The sequence below is a fragment of the Neoarius graeffei genome, chromosome 2 (assembly GCF_027579695.1).
Source record: "Neoarius graeffei isolate fNeoGra1 chromosome 2, fNeoGra1.pri, whole genome shotgun sequence".
Lineage (NCBI taxonomy): Eukaryota > Metazoa > Chordata > Actinopteri > Siluriformes > Ariidae > Neoarius > Neoarius graeffei.
The window spans coordinates 44,631,476-44,650,932 of NC_083570.1; the positions used below are offsets into that span (position 1 = coordinate 44,631,476).

At 40.6% G+C, this 19,457-nt stretch overlaps 1 protein-coding gene across 2 annotated transcripts in view; it reads right to left on the bottom strand.

The window, feature by feature from the left end:
• The window catches only part of gnptab (N-acetylglucosamine-1-phosphate transferase subunits alpha and beta), a 103,432-nt gene that overhangs the window by 1,157 nt on the left and 82,818 nt on the right, over positions 1-19,457 (bottom strand). For both annotated transcript variants that reach the window (XM_060914291.1, XM_060914292.1), the window contains 4 exons: positions 13,724-13,809; positions 13,540-13,638; positions 11,754-11,921; positions 4,792-4,882 (listed from right to left, as the gene is read on the bottom strand). In XM_060914291.1, coding sequence (XP_060770274.1) covers positions 4,792-4,882; positions 11,754-11,921; positions 13,540-13,638; positions 13,724-13,809 — 444 coding nt within the window. The remainder of the gene's footprint in view (positions 1-4,791; positions 4,883-11,753; positions 11,922-13,539; positions 13,639-13,723; positions 13,810-19,457) is intronic.

The window sequence follows — 19,457 nt, forward strand, 5'->3', positions numbered from 1 at the left end:
CTACGGAGAGAACATCATGTTATACATAAAAGTACTAAAAGTGCAAAAAACACAGTTGCGGTCAGAAGTTTTCATGAACATCATGGCAATATTGGGCTTTCAATGATTTCTTTGAAATGTTCTTTTTCTGGGGCGGAATTTGGTGCACGAGTTTTAATTTATTTTCAGTTTCCAGAAATCAACACAGGATGAAAATTATACACTACAGCACACCTAATATTTGGTGAAATGCCCCTTAGCAACGTTCACCTTGACCAGACGCTTTTGGATGCCATCAACAAACTTCTGGCAGAATTCTGGTTGGACATTTGTCCATTTTTCTTGGCAGAAATGGTAGAGTTCAATTAAATGCGTGTTTCCTGGCACGGACCTGACTTTTAAGCATGGTCCATATAGTTTCAGTAGGGTTGACCCAGGCTTGTAGTATTTGAATCCAACTCATGCCCTAATTTTAAGGACTCGTGACTTGACTTGGACTCGAGCACTGATAACTCGGACTCGTACATTAACTGCATTTGGACTCGTAAATTGGAGACAAGGACTCTGATTTTCTCTTTATTTTTTGTAACATGCCATAATAATTTGGCATAAGATGTTTATATCTACATTAATTTTTATACTAATTTGTGCAAGAGAATGCACAGTCACCTGTTCATACGTCATGTTCAGGAACAAACTAACGTTAATGGTGCTAAAATGCCTGGAGAGAACGCCCCTAGGATTGTCCACTTTGCTTATATGGACTTCTCGTGCAATGGGGGAAAAACGCACTGCTATGTGTTCCATATGTAGAAGAACTATCGAGGAGACGATGGGGGCGACCTCGAACTTCAATCGTCATTTGGTAAGACTCCACCCAGAGAAGGGAAGTGACACGCTATGTTCATTGCTCTGTTGATAGTGGGCGGGGCTTGCTGAGCGATGAACAAGCTTTTTATCTGTAGCTTATTAACTAAAATGGGGCGGTCGAGCAGTAACGTTAGTCCAACACAGTAGCAGAGACGCTTTCACATAAAGGTAGCAACAACCACCGTTACATGGTGTGGTTGGAGTCTTGTTCTCAGATTCGACTTGGCTCAATAGTGGACTCGACTCAAAATTTTCTTTGATGTCTTGGACTTGAACACTGAGGACTTGGAGTTTAGTGACTCAACTACAACACTAGGTTGAGGTCAGGACTAATTTTCAGCTTAATGTTAGCGGTGCTTTATCCTCCACAACCAGTTTTGCTGTGTATTTGGGGTCATTGTCCTGTTGGAACACCCAACTGTGTCCTGGTTCCTGATGGTTTGAAGTTATGCTGAAGAATTCTGAGGTTCTTCATGATTCCATCCACTTTGTGCAATGCACCAGTTCCACAGGCAGCAAAACAGCCCCAGGGCCTGATGCTACCACCACCATGCTTCACAGTTGGTACAGTGTACCTCTGGTCACTGTAGTCAAACAACTTTCCTCCAGTAGGCTTTTTCTTTGTCCATGTGGTCAGCTGCAAACTTTAGTCGAGCTTGAAGGTGTTGATTTTGCAGCAGGGGCTTCTTTCATGGATAGCAGCCTTTCAGTCCATGGTGATATAAAACTTGCTTGAATCTAGACAGTGTTCTAGCAGCTTCCAGTTCATGGCAGGCCTGTGACTTGGTGATTCCTGGATTATTCCTGATCATCTGACCAATTTCCTTTCAGCTGAGGGTGACAGTTTGGGTCATCTTCCAGCAAAGTGGCTACACTTCCCAATAACTTGTACTTACACACAATTGTTTGAACTGATGATCTTGGAATCTGCAGTTGTTTAGAAATGGCTCCAAGAGACATTACCGAGTTGTGTAAATCTATGATCCTCTTTCTCAGGTCTGCACTGAGCTCCTTGGACTTTCTCATTGTACTGTGTGCTGGTGAGTTCAGTGAACGCTGTCAAACAAACCCTTTTTATGCTGTGCACAGAGAAACTACTAGCTGTAGTCGATCATCATCACTAACAGGAAATTAAGAGGTTTTGGCCTTGGAAAATTAAGACATCTTGGAACTTTCAGGACCACTGAATTAATAATCTAAGAGGCCGTTTGTTTATTTTTGACTCTGCATGTATAATTTTGACCCTGTGTTGATTTCAGAAAACCCCAAATAAATTATAAACTTTTGCAACAAATTCTTGTGGTTTCCCCCCATTAATAATAATAATAATAATAATAAATTGTATTTATAGAGTGCTTTTCTAAATACTCAAAGATGCTTTACAAAGTAAGAGCAAGGTTAAGGCAAGTTAAAACAATACAGAAAAACACAAGTCTAAATTGTATTATAGATTGTATGCAGTTCTGAAGAGGTGAGTTTTTAAAGATGATTTGAAACTGACCAGGCCCAAGTTTCCCAAAAGCATCATAGCACAAAGATCATCGTTAAATGGTAGAGTGAGCAGCACAATGAACGCTCTCTCTCCTCGTTAAGATGCTCTTAGCGTTAAGACGCTTTTGGGAAACCCACCCCAGGTCAGTGCAATCACAGATGTGTTTGGGGAGGGAGTTCCAGAGGGAAGGGGCAGCAATGGAGAAGGTGCTTGGTCCTGAGAGGTATGGATAGGAGTTTGGCATCAGAAGAACGGAGAGTGCGGGAGGAAGTATGATGGCGGAGCAGATCGGCGAGATAGGAGAGGGCCTGCTTATGGAGGGCTTTGTAGGTGAAAAGAAGAATTTTGAATTGAATCTGTTGTGGTACAGGGAGCCAGTGAAGTTTTTGAAGGATAGGGGTGATGTGATCACGGGAGTGGGAGTGAGTGAGCAGGCGTGCAGCAGAGTTCTGAAAGTACTGGAGTTTACTGAGGACTTTGGATGACCCACCATAGAGAATGCTGTTGCAGTAGTCCAATCGGAATGTGATGAAAGCATGGATCAAAGTTTCAGCAACAGGGAAGGAGACTGAAGGATGAAGACATGCTATGGTTTTTTTTTTTTAAATGGAAGAAGGTTGTTCTAATGGTTAGATTGACGTGGCGTTCAAAGGTGAGGTTGCTGTCAAAAGTGACTCCAAGATTCCGAATGTACAGGGAGGGGGACAGGGTGGAGTCATCAACAATGAGGGAGAAGTTATTAGTGTTTTTCGTGAGTGATTTGAGGCCAATGATGAGCATGTCCGTTTTATCGCAGTTGAGTTTGAGGAAGTTGGCTTGCATCCATGATTTGATTTCGGTGATGCACCTAGTCAGAGTAGCTTGGGTAGCAGCAATAATGGATTTGGTGGAGATGCAAAGCTGAATGTCATCGACATAGCAGTGGAAATGGAATCCATGGTGGCGTATATGACATGACCAAGGGGAAGCATGTAGAGGATGAACAGGAGAGGACTGAGCACTGAACCCTGGGGGACACCTCATGAGAGAGGAGCATAGGAGGAAGTGCAGTTGTTAATGGTGGATTCAAGGCGAGAGAGAAGAATGGTGTGGTTAATAGTGTCAAAAGCTGCAGAGAGGTCAAGGAGGATGAGAATACTGAGGTGGCCAGTATCAGAGGAGGGGAGAAGGTCATAAAAGATGTTTGTTGTATAATCATTCAGCCACAGAAAAAGTTCAAAGAAAATCACCAAAAGCCCAACCTTGGCATGACCATGTATGTAAACTTCTGACCACAACTGTAAATATACAGTATATTGTGGAAACTAAATGTCAAATACAGTCAGGAAAATAACTATTTGGATATTGACAAAGTCATTGTCATTTTAGCCGTCTACTACAGTATGCAGGTGTTGAAATTCAATAATGAGTATGAAGGAAAAGCCGCAAGAACAAGCAGGAAGTGAAGACTGCTGCAGTAAAGGTGTGGCAGAACATCAGCAGGGAAGAAACCCAGCATCTGGTGATGTCTACAAGCTCCAGACTTCAGGCAGTGGGTGATTACAAAGGATTCACAACCAAGTAAAGACAACAGAATTTATTCATGATTGTTAGTTTGTTCAAGTACTTTTGGAGATTGCGGTGAATTCTTGCACTTTTCATGAGATTTGGATGTAAACATCTTCAAATTAAAGCTGAAAGTCTGCACCATTTTAGTAGAACTCCAAAATACTCTGGGAGCCACAGGAAAACAATAATAACTTACTCAGCGTCCAAATATAACGGTGGTCTTTAATACTCAGATTTCCCCATTTTGTTGACCTTGTACTTGTTAGAGATAATGAGATGAGATCTGCTCAGTGATTCAGTCATTATCTTCACACTAACAAGTCCTGGATGATGAGCAAAAACATTTCAATTTTTCATACGTAAATATATAAAAATCATTGTTAAATGTCGTCGCCGCTTCCAAGTTAACATTTGTGTAGGTAAGAGTGCTGTGCAGTTTCCTCAAAAAGGAATCTCTGAAACGGAAACGCTCTGTTGTAAGGTTCCTTAAAAGGTTCTCCTTTTAACCCTTAAGGCTTTTTTACTTAACCTTATCCTCACTCACACAATCCTGATACAGAATCCAGTCCCACATGCTGGTTTGCGAGCTGGAACTAAAGCTGCTACTGTATACCCTCACACACATTGTGATAATCCATCCTGTTCAGCTGATTCCTGTAAGCACATCACTGCTGTATTTAACCTTTCCTCTGATCCACAAGGGAGAAACACAAACCTGACGCCTGAGATCGAATCACTACATGCTCTAGTGTGCCTGGCACATGTCAATCATCTGCACTTCCCTCTGCTTAAAAGTGCAGCATTAACCGGTAGCAGTGATGTTTTTTTTAGACTGATGGTGCAATGGAAAATTAATTCTTGCAAGGTGTGTCGACCCACATTTTATAGAAAACAACACTAACCTGTTCTGCAAAGAAGGACAGGACTGTGAAAATGACCAGCGTGACGAGTACGCAGTGAGTCCAGAACTTCAACTTGTTCCGATATACTCGCCTGAAAAACAAAAACAGAACAACATAATAACGCGCTGTGAAGATACGCATCACACTGTCGCACTATTAACGAGTGTTCACATTTAAACTCGCTTTCTTCCTTTGTTTTACAACCCCAATTCCAAAAAAGTTGGGACACTATGCAAACTGTAAATAAAAACAGAATGCAATAATTTGCAAATCATGGAAACCCTGTATTTCATGGAAAATAGTACAAAGACAACATAGATGCTGAAACTGAGAAATTTTATTGTTTTTTGAAAAATATATGCCCATTTTGAATTTGATGTCAGCAACACATTTCAGAAAAGTTGGGACAGGGGAAACAAAAGACTGGAAAAGTTGTGTAATGCTAAAAAAAAAAAAAAAAAAAAAAAAACACACACAACAACCTAATTTAATTAACTGGCAGCAGGTCAGTAATAGGGCTGGGTATCGATTCAAATTTCAAGAATCGATTCGATTCCGAAGCTTCAGAATCGATTATCACGACTCTATACGATTCGATGCGATCCGATCTCGATTCGATTCAATCTAATATCGATTCGGGTTAGTGTTATTAGAACCATTTTTGACTGTGTAGTTAAGCAACATATTAATACTTGTATTATATTGAAATTCAACAGCAAATTTTTTTTTTTTTTTTTTTAGATATTTTTTTGGGCTTTTTGCACCTTTATTGGATAGGACAGTGTAGAGACAGGAAATGAGCGGGAGAGAGAGACGGGAAGGGATCGGGAAATGACCTCGGGCCGGAATCGAACCCGGGTCGCCCGCATTCATGGTATGGCGCCTTAACCACCTGAGCCACGACGCCCCCATTCAACAGCAAATTAATCAAGTATTGGTAGTTAATGATGGCTGTAAGACTGGTGAAAATGATAATGATCAAACCCCCTCACAGAAAGGCGAATCAAGACAGCAAACTGAGGACGCCAGAGGTCTCTATACCTGCAACAATACTGTCCAAATGGGACACTAACCTGGTGCATTATTAAGATTAAGAATTCACCCAAAAGCTGTTGCACACAAATGCATTTTTATTTTATAATGTGAAAAAAGAGATTCTTAGCCAGTGTAAATGTAAATAGATTGCTGGTTACTGGCTTCAAAGTAACCTAACGGTCATTATACCGTTTGTAAATAAGAACCAAAGATACAGCACCTTAAGAAACATAAGTGTCTCTCAGTTTTGTGTAAAATCTTCAAAATATAAAAAGTATAAAACATTCAATTGCCTTTAAAATGCGAACATGTAAACAGCACATTTAAACTTAAACTTTAAATTTACCTTAAATTTTAAACTTAAATAAATAATAAACCTTAAATTTCAACTTCAGATTGTAAATAAAAACGCTGTTTCCTGTTAAACTGCACACAAAAATAAATTCTGACTGGACCTTAAACTTGACCTGAGACAGACTGGGTAAACTGTCCATCAACTGCCATCACTTGGGTACAAAAAGATTCTTCTGCAGAAAAAGGAGCTCATTTACATGCCCAGGAGTAAGGCAGCTTCTTTTTGCAGTAATGATGCAAACGGCGCGCCTTTTGGCGGATGCCGCCTTTTTCACGGCTGAATCGTGCAGATCTGATTTTTTTTTTGGGGGGGGGGGGGGGGGGGGGGGGGGGGCGTTGGAGTGTCTGATTATAATTTCATCAAAGTAAATTCTGTATTAAAATTACTAAATAAGCAAATGCCATTACAGTCCATGAAACAGGAAGTATAAGTATGAGAAGAAAACAGTAAATCAGAAAGCTGTGCACGTTTGCGCGAAAGCTGCGCAAACGTGCGCAGCTTTCTGATTTACTGTTTTCTTCTGACACTCCAACACCCCCCCCCCCCCCCCCCCCCCCCAAAAAAAAAAAAAAAATCGGATCTGCACTATTCAGCCGTGAAAAAAAGGCGGCATCCGCCAAAAGGCGAGCTGTTTGCATCCAGACTGCCTGCGCGAATTCAATGACGCGATGAGTGGGGTTAAAGTTCACTGGGAAAAATGTAATTAAAAAAAAAAAAAATCGATCTTTGGACGTACGAATCGATCTTCAGGAAATAATATGCAAATCGATTCAGAATCGGAAAATCGATTTTTTCAACACAGCCCTGGTCAGTAACATGACTGGGTATAAAAAGAGCATCCCAGAGAGGCGGAGTCTCTCAGAAGTAAAGACGGGGAGGGGTTCACTGCTCCGTGAAAGACTGTGTGGGCAAACAATGCAACAATTTAAGAATAACGTTCCTCAATGTAAAATTGCAAAGAATTTAGGGATCACGTCATCTATGGTACATAACATCATTAAAAGATTCAGAGAATCTGGAGAAATCTCTGTATGCAAGACACAAGGCTGAAAACTGACACTGGATGCCTGTGATCTTCAGGCCCTCAGGCGACACTGCATTAAAAGCAGACACGTGCCTGTAGTGGAAATCACTGTATGGGTCAGGAACACTTCAGAAAACCATCGTCTGTGAAAACAGTTCATTACTGCATCCACAAATGCAAGTTAAAACCAGATATAAACAATATCCAGAAACACTGCCACCTTCTCTGGGCCTGAGCTCTTTTACGATGGACTGAAGTGGAAAATTGTTCCGAGGTCTGACGAATCAAAAGCAGAAATTCTTTTTAGAAATCATGGACACCACGTCCTCCAGGCTAAAGAGGAGAGGGACCATCCGGCTTGTTATCAGTGCACAGTTCCAAAGCCAGCATCTGTGATGGTACGAGGGTGCATTAGTGCACATGACATGGGTAGCTTGTACATCTGGGAAGGCATCATTAATGCTGAATGATATATACATGTTTCAGAGCAATATGCTGCTATCCAGACAAAATCTTTTCCAGGGAAGGCCTTCCTTCTTTCAGCATGACAATGTCAAACCGCTTTCTGCACATATTAAAACTGCATGGCTCCGTAGTAAGAGTCCAGGTGCTAAACTGGCCTGCTTGAAGTCCAGACCTGTCTCCCATTTAAAACATTTGGCGCATTACGAAGCACAAAATATGACAAAGGGAGACCCCAAACTGTTGAGCAACTAAAATTGTACATCAGGCAAGAATGGGACAACATTTCTCTTTCAAAACTACAGCAACTGGTCTCAGTTCTCAAACGTTTACAGAGTGTTGTTAAAAGTAGAGGTGATGCAACACAGTGGGAAACACTAACCATCAAATTCAAAATGAGCATATATTTTTCAGTAAATAATAACATTTCTCAATTTCAACATTTTATATATATATTGCCTTTGTACTAGTTTCAATGAAATATAGAGTTTCCACGATTTGCAAATGATCACATTCTGTTTTTATTTACATCTTACACAGTATCCCAACTTATTTTGGAATTAGGGATGTATAGTTAACAACAAATGTGTGTAAAAGAAAAGGAAGAAAAAAAAACCCACAGTATGTTTGTGAAAAGAATCACGATCACCACCATGATGCCTGCCAGGGCAAGCCAACACAAATATCTTCAGTCTCAGGGTGAGGTCGTACAAAGCCCCATCCAGAGAGGACAGCAAAACAAGTTGACATCATCGGTACACAGAGAACCACCAGCTACTCATTACCATCCTGTCGCCACTCTGTAGGGGTGTATGTGTGTGTGTGCATGTGGGTTACGTGCTGGAAACTATGACCCCCGGACATCACCATTCATACTTCAGAATCCAGAAAGCTCTCTATTACGGTCAATCCGGCTCAATAGCATGTGATCTTAGGAGTGGCTTGGCTTTGGTCAGGGACGCTAAACAAAGGCCTAAACCCAGAGACTCATGTTTCTCACACACACACACACACACACACACACACACACACACACACACACACACACACACCTTCCCTGAACCTACAGAAATAAATCTACTCTATACTCTCCATCTAAACCTGACTTGACATGAAAAAGTAAACTCCGGTTGTTATGGTGACTGAAAAGAAAATGCTAATAATAACATCACATACGAGTTTTATCCCAAACGCAAAGGAAACAATGCAAAGTTCCCCACATATCTGTCGGGGAAACTGAACAGAGAAAGCTGAAATGAGGCAAAGCAACACCTCATTAAAGTACGCCCACATGAATATAAAAATAAACACACACACACCAACCCACACACACCTGTCAACACGCTGAGGGATTCTGGGAATGAGCTATCTATCTGCTGTCATACTGTGATGACAGCAACAACAATCCTGACCAACAGAGCAACAAAGATGCTATAAATCACTCAAGCATGATAAAACAAGAGGAGTTCGAGATCTAGCCACACTTCCACTTCATCTTCTGAACACCTCGAGTTTTTTTTTGGTTCAAATGGCATGATCTGAAATATGTGAAAATTCAAAAATCTAGCCCAAGACTAAGTGAATCAAGAAACATCTAAATTTTTTATGAAAAATGCCAGAAATGACTTCTGGGGTGGGAGGGACCCCTATCACTCCGATTAGCACAGTGCACTCAGTCTGGGCAACGATATGATGATATAACATCAATATCATAAGAAATGACATCACAGTTTGCTGAGATATCTCATATCATCTCTAGCCGCTTTATCCTGTTCTACAGGGTCGCAGGCAAGCTGGAGCCTATCCCAGCTGACTACGGGCGAAAGGCGGGGTACACCCTGGACAAGTCGCCAGGTCATCACAGGGCTGACACATAGACACAGACAACCATTCACATTAAATAAAAAAAAAAAAGAAAAAATTAAACAAAGTATTAAACTTTATTTAAACTATTTCTTTTTAATACGTAAATGGTAAAATTTATTATCGCCTCAGGTCCTCCTATGGGAACCTGAGGCGAGGCGTAAAGTTGGCCGGCCTCGTACAACCCTAAAGACAGTCCTCGAACGTGACACTGGTCTACCATCAGATCTGCTTGGGATGGCCATGCTCGACCCGGCAGGCCTGGCATGGAATATCGCTGCAAGTCTTGCCGGATGACTAATCATCAAAATTTACATTTCAGAGTTAAATCTAGCACTGAATTATGAGCGAGTCTTATCGATAAGCTTAACAGGTTTAACCTTTAATATTAATAAAGCACTTGTTTAGAGAGTTCCACAAAGGTTTAGCTTTACTCATTTCATGGATATTCTGCATCATCGGGTCTGGTCTATCGGAAAAGTAAAGTAGACGTCCTTTCGATTTCATCAAATCAGTGAAATTTAGCTCGCTCTGAAATTTAGTCAGTGTGATGCATGTTTATTTCTGCAATATCTTGTGTGTGCATGCGCAGGTTTACCTTCTTCTTCCTTTGGGTTTTACAGCAGCTGGCATCCAGTGTTGCATTACTGCCATCACACTGCCATCATTCTGTCGCTAAACGAACAGCTGATCACACCGAGGTGCTCGCTGACTGCCGATATTTATTAGTTTGGTCCTGCATTTCCTTTCCTTTGTATATAACATAACGTCTTATTTTTTTCGCGGTCCGGTTTCCATCAAATCCTGCGCTCTGATTGGCTGGCGAGCGGGTCCGTATCCTACGATACGGACCCCAGTTACAGACCTCTGACGACTCGCTCGTTCACAACAAACATAGTAGCAATTTTTGTCAACATTTATTTTCGCATTTCTCAGGAGAATAGCATTAATTTTACAGCATGGATAGCGATAACGACAGCGTTCAGAGCGAAAGCGAGTTTTACTACCCTGAGGAAGAAGAAATAAAAGAAAACATTTCAGGAGAAAGCTAAAAACCTCTAACTGTTGCTAACGCCGAGCAAAAACATGGCTGAATCCTGAATGACTCCTATTTGTATAAATAGGGGACTACATAAGCGGCAAAATGTAGTTTTTTTTCCTGCCATGGAAGTGCACTTGTATACCGAGGAGGAAGCCATTTGCATTACAGCCGTGAATGAGGATTCAAAATGGCGGCTCGCCTCGGCTCGGTTTTCCCTTTCAGGCGCTCTCGTTTTCTGTTAGAATTTGGTAAAGAAAAAAATAAATATATTATTTACCAGCTTAAGGTCGGTCCGTATGGTGAAATACCGTGACCTCGGCCTTGAATACTGACCTCGGCCCAGAGGGCCTCGCTCAGTACTTTCAAGACCTCGGTCACGGTATTTCACGATACGGACCTCCCAGCTGGTAAATAACATTTCTTCTCGCTTTCCGTTACTGTAGTCGGTCTTTCATGTTTCATTCGCACATTCACGTCTGCCATTGTTCTCTCGTTTCAAATTTCTATCCCATAATGCCTTGTGCGAACAGGGAAAGCCCACCATGTGATACATGATGTAGTATCTTGAATCGCATCATGGTGAAGCAGGTAAAAATAGCAGAGAATTTAGGGCCACAAGGCCCGAAATTCATTAATTGTTCCATTTTTAAAAAAACAAATAAAATTGGAAGTCTGTGATTCGAATTCAGTAGCTTTCAGTCCACTAAACAAAAATAATTGGGTGTCGGGCAAAATTCTTTTTATGACCTACACTTGAAAAATCTGAAAGGCAGTCTACCTTTAAAGTGATTTCAACTGTTTAAAAAACACACTCAGAAGGAAAACCACAGTAACTCATATAATCACTCTTTACAACCGTGTTGAGCAGAAAAGCATCTCAGCATGTCAAAACACATCAAAGCTTGAGGCAGATGAGCTACAACAGCAGAACAACGGCACCATGGTCTACTTCCATCAGCCAAGAACAGGACTCTAAAGCCACAGTGGGAGGAAACTCACCCAAACTGGACAGACGAAGACTGGAAAAAAGCCGGGCGCCATTTTTCCAATCTTAATTTTGAAATTTTTGCTGCGTGTTATTTCATGGTAGTCGTTATTGTTTATGTAAAAAGCATGTTACACATTCTCTTGTCCTCAAGACGTGCTTTTCTGAGGTTAAACACCAACGTTGCAGCTCTCACCACTCCTGCAGCTCTGCCATGTGGAGGAAGCGATTGCGGTACTCGCGTGGCAACTCAAACTGCGAGGGCAGTGGGAACATGGACTCGTAGAAATCCCTCAGCACGGCTTTCACCGTCATGGCGTCCTTATGGCTGTGGTCTATGTTGTCATTCAAGCAGATGAACTTCCTACAAGGTGGAGATGAGGAAAAAATGATAAATGTATTCTTCTTCTTCTTTTTTTTCCCCCTTTGTTTTTGTAACTGTAAAGCCACCTTGGGTATGAAAAAGGCGCTGTATAAATTAACCTTAATAATAATAATAATAATAATTTTGAACAATGAAAGGACTTCCTGTTCGCTTCTTGTAACTTACAGCATGGATCCATGCATGCATGTGCTAATTAACAATTATTTGCCAAAGGCGACGCGAATATCGGTGATGATTATCTATACAGGACACTTTTTTGATGGAATAAAAACGTGTTCTATTCCCTTCTAGCGGGTTTCATTCATTTGGTTTGATCGCATGCAATATTGTTAGCATATCACTTATCCTACGTGCATTACGTCACTCTACCCAATGGAAAATGAGCGTTGAATATGGTTTACGATATTACATGGTTGTCAAGACATGACTTCACACATCGGAGATGTAAAACTTCCGTGCTATTGAGCAACTGTGACAATTTGTAACAAATATGGCCGCCAGGTTTGCTTCATTAAAAGTGGAAGATTTTGAGAGAGTTTTGGCTGCCAGGTCACTCCGCTGTGTGTAGTTGTCGATGTTGATTTTAAAAGTAACTAAGTAAATTACACAGGGAAATTAATACTTCAGTCTGAGTGAAAAATACTGAGGTGAGTGTGCGTGGAAGAAGAGTCTAGAGACAGAAATCTTAGTTTCTCGGTTGTTAGCCTGTGCTACTTGCTCTTGATAGCACTAGCATGACTGCACTAGCATTGGCCTTCGCTAACACCACTGCTGAACGCCGCACTGGCTGGAAGGTAACTGGACTGCTGTGCTAACAGCACCAAGTCGTGGGTAAGTTAGGGTTGGCCTTCTAGAATGCTGATATGAAGAGAATGTGTATGTATGTATAATAATAATAATAATAATGGCTTTTTTTCATGATCTATCAGATATATTCCTTCAGCTAGCGTGCTATTGAATGACTTGAAGATGAGTTCAATATCATGCTAGCTGAATGGAATATATCTGATAGACCACAAAAAAAACCCCAACCAATATTATTTAAATAATAACTGAAACGAAGTTTATTATTCACCGAGCCTGAGGTGGATAAATTATTTTAGTATAAATACACAGGTGATTATTAATTTTTTTTTATTTCAATCTTCAAAAGCAGCATGCAAATGTAATAAAAGCACGGCGCAGACTTTGTCTCACTTATCTGTGCCAACTCACATAAAATACTTTGTTTTGAAATAGATAAAATAAATCACAATTCCACCTTACCTTTGAATAATTTTAGACCAAACTTCATAGCATCTTCAGTGCTTTTAAGAACAGCACCTTCTTTCATAATTTGCAATTCTTCCTCATGGTGACGAAGCGATTTTGCCGAGTTGCTCGAGGTGATTATCGAGAAATAGTCTGAATTTCTTGACCGATCAGCACACGTGATTTTCTATAAATCACCAGTGTATTTACACCAATAGTGTATATTATCAGAATACAGACAGTCCATAATAACTATACTGTCCCTGGAAATCGCATTGTATAGCTGATAATCAGCGAACGCACTCTGTAGAGCACATACTGGACACAAGCAGCACTGGATACACACCTTGGGTTTTTCCTGATGTCATCCAGTTGGCCTACTACATGTGACACATTGGTTCGTACCATTTTAAAAGCAATCTCTTCCTCGCCCATGATCTCAAACCTAAACAAAGAAAGAACTGAGCATTATGGAACAGCAATCAAATGTTTCTCCATTATTATAAAAGGATGTGATGTATTGGAGCTACTTGTATTTGTTTTGGTCCTTGAAGGCTTTCTGAATCTTCTCTGCGATGGGCTTGCAGTGGATCACTAGCCCTTTAGTAACTGGAGGCTGTAGAAATGGAGAACGGGGGTGGGGTGGGGAATGAGGATGGATAAAGAGTATAACACAGACTCATAACACCAAGAGTCCAATCATTTTCTTCACCAAGAGACAAAATGCAAACCTGTGCAATTATCCAAGATAGAGGAGGAAACTAAGAACTGATTTGATCTGATTTAACAAGTTATGAGTTGACTAAGATCCACCTGTGTGCAATCAAAGTGTCACATGATCTGTCACATGATGTCTATATAAATCAACCTGTTCTGGAAGAACCCTGACGCTGCAACACTACTAAGCAAGCAACATGAGAACCAAGGAGCCTCCAAACAGGTCAGAGACAAAGTTGTGGAGAAGTATAGATCAGGGTTGGGTTATTAAAAAAAATTAAATAAATAAATAAATCACAAACTTTGAATATCCCAGGGAGCACCATTAAATCCATTATAGCAAAATGGAAAGAATATGGCACCACTACAAACCTGACAAGAGAAGGCCGCCCACCAAAACTCTCAGACCGGGCAAGGAGGGCATTAATCAGAGATACAACAAAGATACCAAAGATAACACTGAAGGAGCTGCAAAGATCCACAATGGAGATGGGAGTATCTGTCCATAGGACCCCTTTAAGCTGTACACTCCACAGAGTGCCGCTTTATGGAAGAGTGGCCAGAAGAAAAAAAAAAGTAATTGCTGAAGAAAACACGTTTGGAGTTTGCCCAACAGTATGTGGCAGACTTCCTAAACACATGGAAGAAGATTCTCTAGTCAAATGAGACTAAAACTGATCTTTTTGGCCATCATGGGAAACGCCATGTCTGGCACAAACCCAACACCCTGAGAACACCATTCTTACACTGAAGAATGGTGGTGGCAGCATCATGCTGTGGGGATATTTTTCATCTGCAGGGACAGGAAAGCTGGTCAGGACTGAAGGAAAGATGGATAGCATGAAATGCAGGGCAATTCTGGAGGAAAACCTGTTTGAGTCAGCGACGAAGGTTCACGTTCCAGCAGGACAATGACCCTAAACATACTGCTAAAGCTACACTGGAGCGGTTTAAAGGGAAACATCTAATCCAATTGAGAATCTGTGCCATAACTTGAAGATTGCTGTACACCAATGCAACCCATCTAACTTGAAGGAGTTGGAGCAGTTTTGCCTTGAGGAATGGGCAGAAATCCCAGTGGCTGTATGTAAATCAAACGGTGCTAACTCCCCCAAAATCCATTTTAATACCAGCTTGTAATGTGACAAAACAGGACAAACACCAAGGGGGATGAATACTTTTGCAAGGCACTGTAGAAATCTGTTGGCCAAACTTTGGTTCATCAAAATCAGTGATGCATTCGAGGAAGAGAAGTTTTAATAATGTCAAATCTCAGTTGATTTGTTCGTTAATTATCTCTACAATTATCTGTATTACTTGTTATTTTCAAGTAATTTGGAGCGTCACAGTTTCTGAGGTTCATACAAATTGGATGTTTTGGCAGAAACGGCTCCGTTAATCATGATTTATATTACTCATATCATGCATTTATGATGTTTTTGTGGTAGTTTGTTGTTTTTCTATTGATTTACAGTCAATTTTTTAAAAATAAGACAGTGATTGAAGATGGATCATTGACTGAATGGTGAAAATTTTGTTAAAAAATTCCAAGTTGTATTGAAGTTATGGCCATTTTTTGGTTCATTCTGAGTTTTTAATTAATTGTTAATTCATTTTAATTAACCAATTAGATAATAAATTAGTTGGCATCATTTTCGTGGACTTTAAAATCACCTGCACCTCCTTTTTATTTTACTGAGCTACGTCAAAAGATTTAGAAGTTATAACATTCAGAAGGGAATCTTTCTAGGAAAGCGGTCACAGTCTCATCATTTTCCTTTGTTTTTTTTATATCGAACAATTGACCAAAATTAGCGCGAGTTTTCAACATTCAACGAGGTACAACTTTGTTCATATTTATCACAGAAAGAAAATTTAAACAATTTTAAAGTTTATTTTCCTTTTCAGTATAGTAGGGGAGAGCAGGGAGACTTGGGACACGTTTTTAGCTTTTGTAGATTGTGTGAAATTCTTTGCAGGTAGCGTCACATTCATATTGCATTAGAGAGGATTTACTATCCCCTCTTACCACATTAGTTTCTCAGCTTGTCACATATACTGGCCTTCAGGCTTCACTTTTCTGTCATTACTTTTTGCAGAGAGACATGAGACATTGAAGGAAGACATGGGACATTATACTGGGAGACAGCCAGTACGGTATTCTTATTCAAAATCTAACAACTGAACACACAGTGTCACAGTGGAAAGCTGGGATGTACAAGAAGTGTCCTTAAAGGAGATACGCAGAACCATCGCCTCACTTTCGTTTATAAATGCCTTGAGACCTCAAGAATGGCACAGGAATAGTTTTAAGCATTAACAATAAATCTAATATAGTAATTTTTACGATTAAAATGATTCATATAGGCAGCGATCTGAGTGAATGACCTTGACATCTGTGACGTCACAGCAGGAAGTCTATCGGACTCATCGCCATTTCCGCTATACTAAAACACCGAGCTAACTGCAACTCCGATCCCTCATTTTGAGCCAATTTATCGCCATGCCACGTAGATGTGTTGCTGGCGGGTGCAGTAACATGACAGAAGGTGAATTTACATTGCATTCATGGCCCAAGAATGTTCAAACTCATGGATTAAAGCAAAAAAAAAATTATTTGACTGAAAATTTACGGGGGGGGATGGGTGGATTTCGATGAAATTCTGAGAATGGTTAACTTAGAACTGATAACTTTATTATCAATTAATTAATGGATTAATATATTCAATTTATTGCACTTTCTTTCCATTGCTTCCGTATATTATTTTTTTGTGGCAAACCACACAAATGCAAGCGCCTGCAATGTTTAGTTTTTTGCACCATGAACTAAATGGCTTTCCGTTTTCACCTATTTCGTACAGCCAAGCCCACCTCCGCTTGTTTTTTACACCTTTATCGATGGCAGACACATCAGTGCCTTCTTTCATGTAAAGCGCATCCATGCTGCCGAAACCGAAAGCAGAATGACATGCTCCTCTGTGCTCGACGTCAATATAGAAAAAAGTTTGGATCTTCGCTTAAATTAAAATTGGGGTTTGACCTTACTTTGTGTTGAATACGACTTCAAAAACAATTCAAGATTTTATTAAGAGAAATATTGTGGCCAACACGAGTGTTAAGTTACCTAAAAGATCGCGTGAAGTTGGCTGCTATCTACTTTGCGTTCGTTCTCATTTTCCTCCATCATTTCAGAGGCCAGAAACAGATGTTTTGACATAATTTAACTTAGTAGGCTATGATTATTATTTAACTGTAGTCTTCTAGACATTTTGACTGTTTGGGGCATTGAACGCTGGTGTAGGATTTTCAGGGAATAAAGTTTGGCGCATGTCGGAACATCATTGCGCATCGCAGCCTCCAACTCCTCAAACGTCCTTTAAATTGTGATATAATGTAGGCTATAAGGCACGGTTCTAACGTTCCTTACACACTGGCCTAACGAAAATAATAATTGTTGGGGCGTCTGCTGACTTGTTAGTTATAAATTTAGGTCTAATTACTTCTGACAGTCTGCAAGCATTGCACCGTCGGGTCTTCAAGTCTGGCTGAAGCAGAGGAGCGGGCTTTCCGGGGTTTATTTTTTCGTTTTTTTTTTAACATGCTCTATTTCTATATGTCCAAGTTTGAACTAAGTCATTTTGGCAAGATTTAATTTAATACAAAACAGAAATGGTCAGACACAAGCACGGCAAGCACATGGGAATGTATTTTGCCAATTTTGACAGCGCATGTTTTTTTAATGCCGCACCGTAGACAGCGAACGTTTAAACATGATCAAACATAGGAAATGAACGACACAAAGCATGGCTCAAAAACAAAAAAGTGAAATAAACCCTGCTGATAGTTGATGGTGTTGCAACACATCAGTGTTATAACCCAATCTCTACCCAACCACCCGTCATTTTAATTCTCCTCGGATCAGCACCGACCTCACATTTGGTCTTGGGAGAGTTCAGTTGACGGAAATCCGTCACACAACGGAAAACTTTAATCCATGTCAAACTGCAAAGATTTGGATGCGTTTTGCGAGAAATTCACGGATTGGGCCCCACGAAGTGGTCTCTCATCTGCTTTGCACATTTTACTGAGGACTCGTACGAAACCTCTGATCTGTTGAGGAGCGTTGGCTATAAGCCCATATTGAAAGAGGGTGCAGTACCAACAATTAAAGGAAAAGAAAACTACAAGAAAAGGAAAGTAAGTTCAGTTGCACCAGGTCTCCCGGAGTGTGAGCCGAGCAGTAATGGCAGAGTACTCAGTATGAAGAAAATGGAGACTGAGTAGACCAGTCGTCAGATTTCTCCGCTGGATATGCTTGCCTCAGCAGCAATATCTCACCCTTACATGGAAGAAGCGAATGAACGAAGAACTGAAAGTCAGATTGTTTCAAAACAATCGGCCACAAGATCGGCCTTCAAGACGTGAGAACACAGCCGGGTAAGATGCAACTCTCATTTGGTTACATAACAATACTTGTTTACCTGCATTTAGATTAATACATGTAACTTGTATTGTGTGTTTAAGTTAGCGGTACAAGATTATTTAGTTTGCTTCAGAATGTGATTCTCAGTTCATCTGATTATTTAATTAGCCTTTTATGTTTTATCAGTGAAAACGCATGCATGTACAGGTGCTGGTCATATAATTAGAATATCATGAAAAAGTCGATTTATTTCAGTAATTCCATTCAAAAAGTGAAACTTGTATATTATATTCATTCATTACACACAGACTGATATATTTCAAATGTTCGTTTCTTTTAATTTTGATGATTATAACTGGCCCTGTGATGACCTGGCGACTTGTCCAGGGTGTACCCCGCCTTTCGCCCGTAGTCAGCTGGGATAGGCTCCAGCTTGCCTGCGACCCTGTAGAACAGGATAAAGCGGCTACAGATAATGAGATGAGATGATTATAACTGACAACTAATGAAAACCCCAAATTCAGTATCTCAGAAAATTAGAACATTACTTAAGACCAATACAAAAAAAAGGATTTTTAGAAATGTTGGCCAACTGAAAAGTATGAACATGAAAAGTATGAGCATGTACAGCACTCAATACTTAGTTGGGGCTCCTTTTGCCTGAATTACTGCAGCAATGCGGCGTGGCATGGAGTCGATCAGTCTGTGGCACTACTCAGGTGTTATGAGAGCCCAGGTTGCTCTGATAGTGGCCTTCAGCTCTTCTGCATTGTTGGGTCTGGCGTATCGCATCTTCCTCTTCACAATACCCCATAGATTTTCTATGGGGTTAAGGTCAGGCAAGTTTGCTGGCCAATTAAGAACAGGGATACCATGGTCCTTAAACCAGGTACTGGTAGCTTTGGCACTGTGTGCAGGTGCCAAGTCCTGTTGGGAAATGGAATCTGAATCTCCATAAAGTTGGTCAGCAGCAGGAAGCATGAAGTGCTCTAAAACTTCCTGGTAGACGGCTGCGTTGACCTTGGACCTCAGAAAACACAGTGGACCAACACCAGCAGATGATATGGCACCCCAAACTATCACTGACTGTGGAAACTTTACACTGGACCTCAAGCAACGTGGAT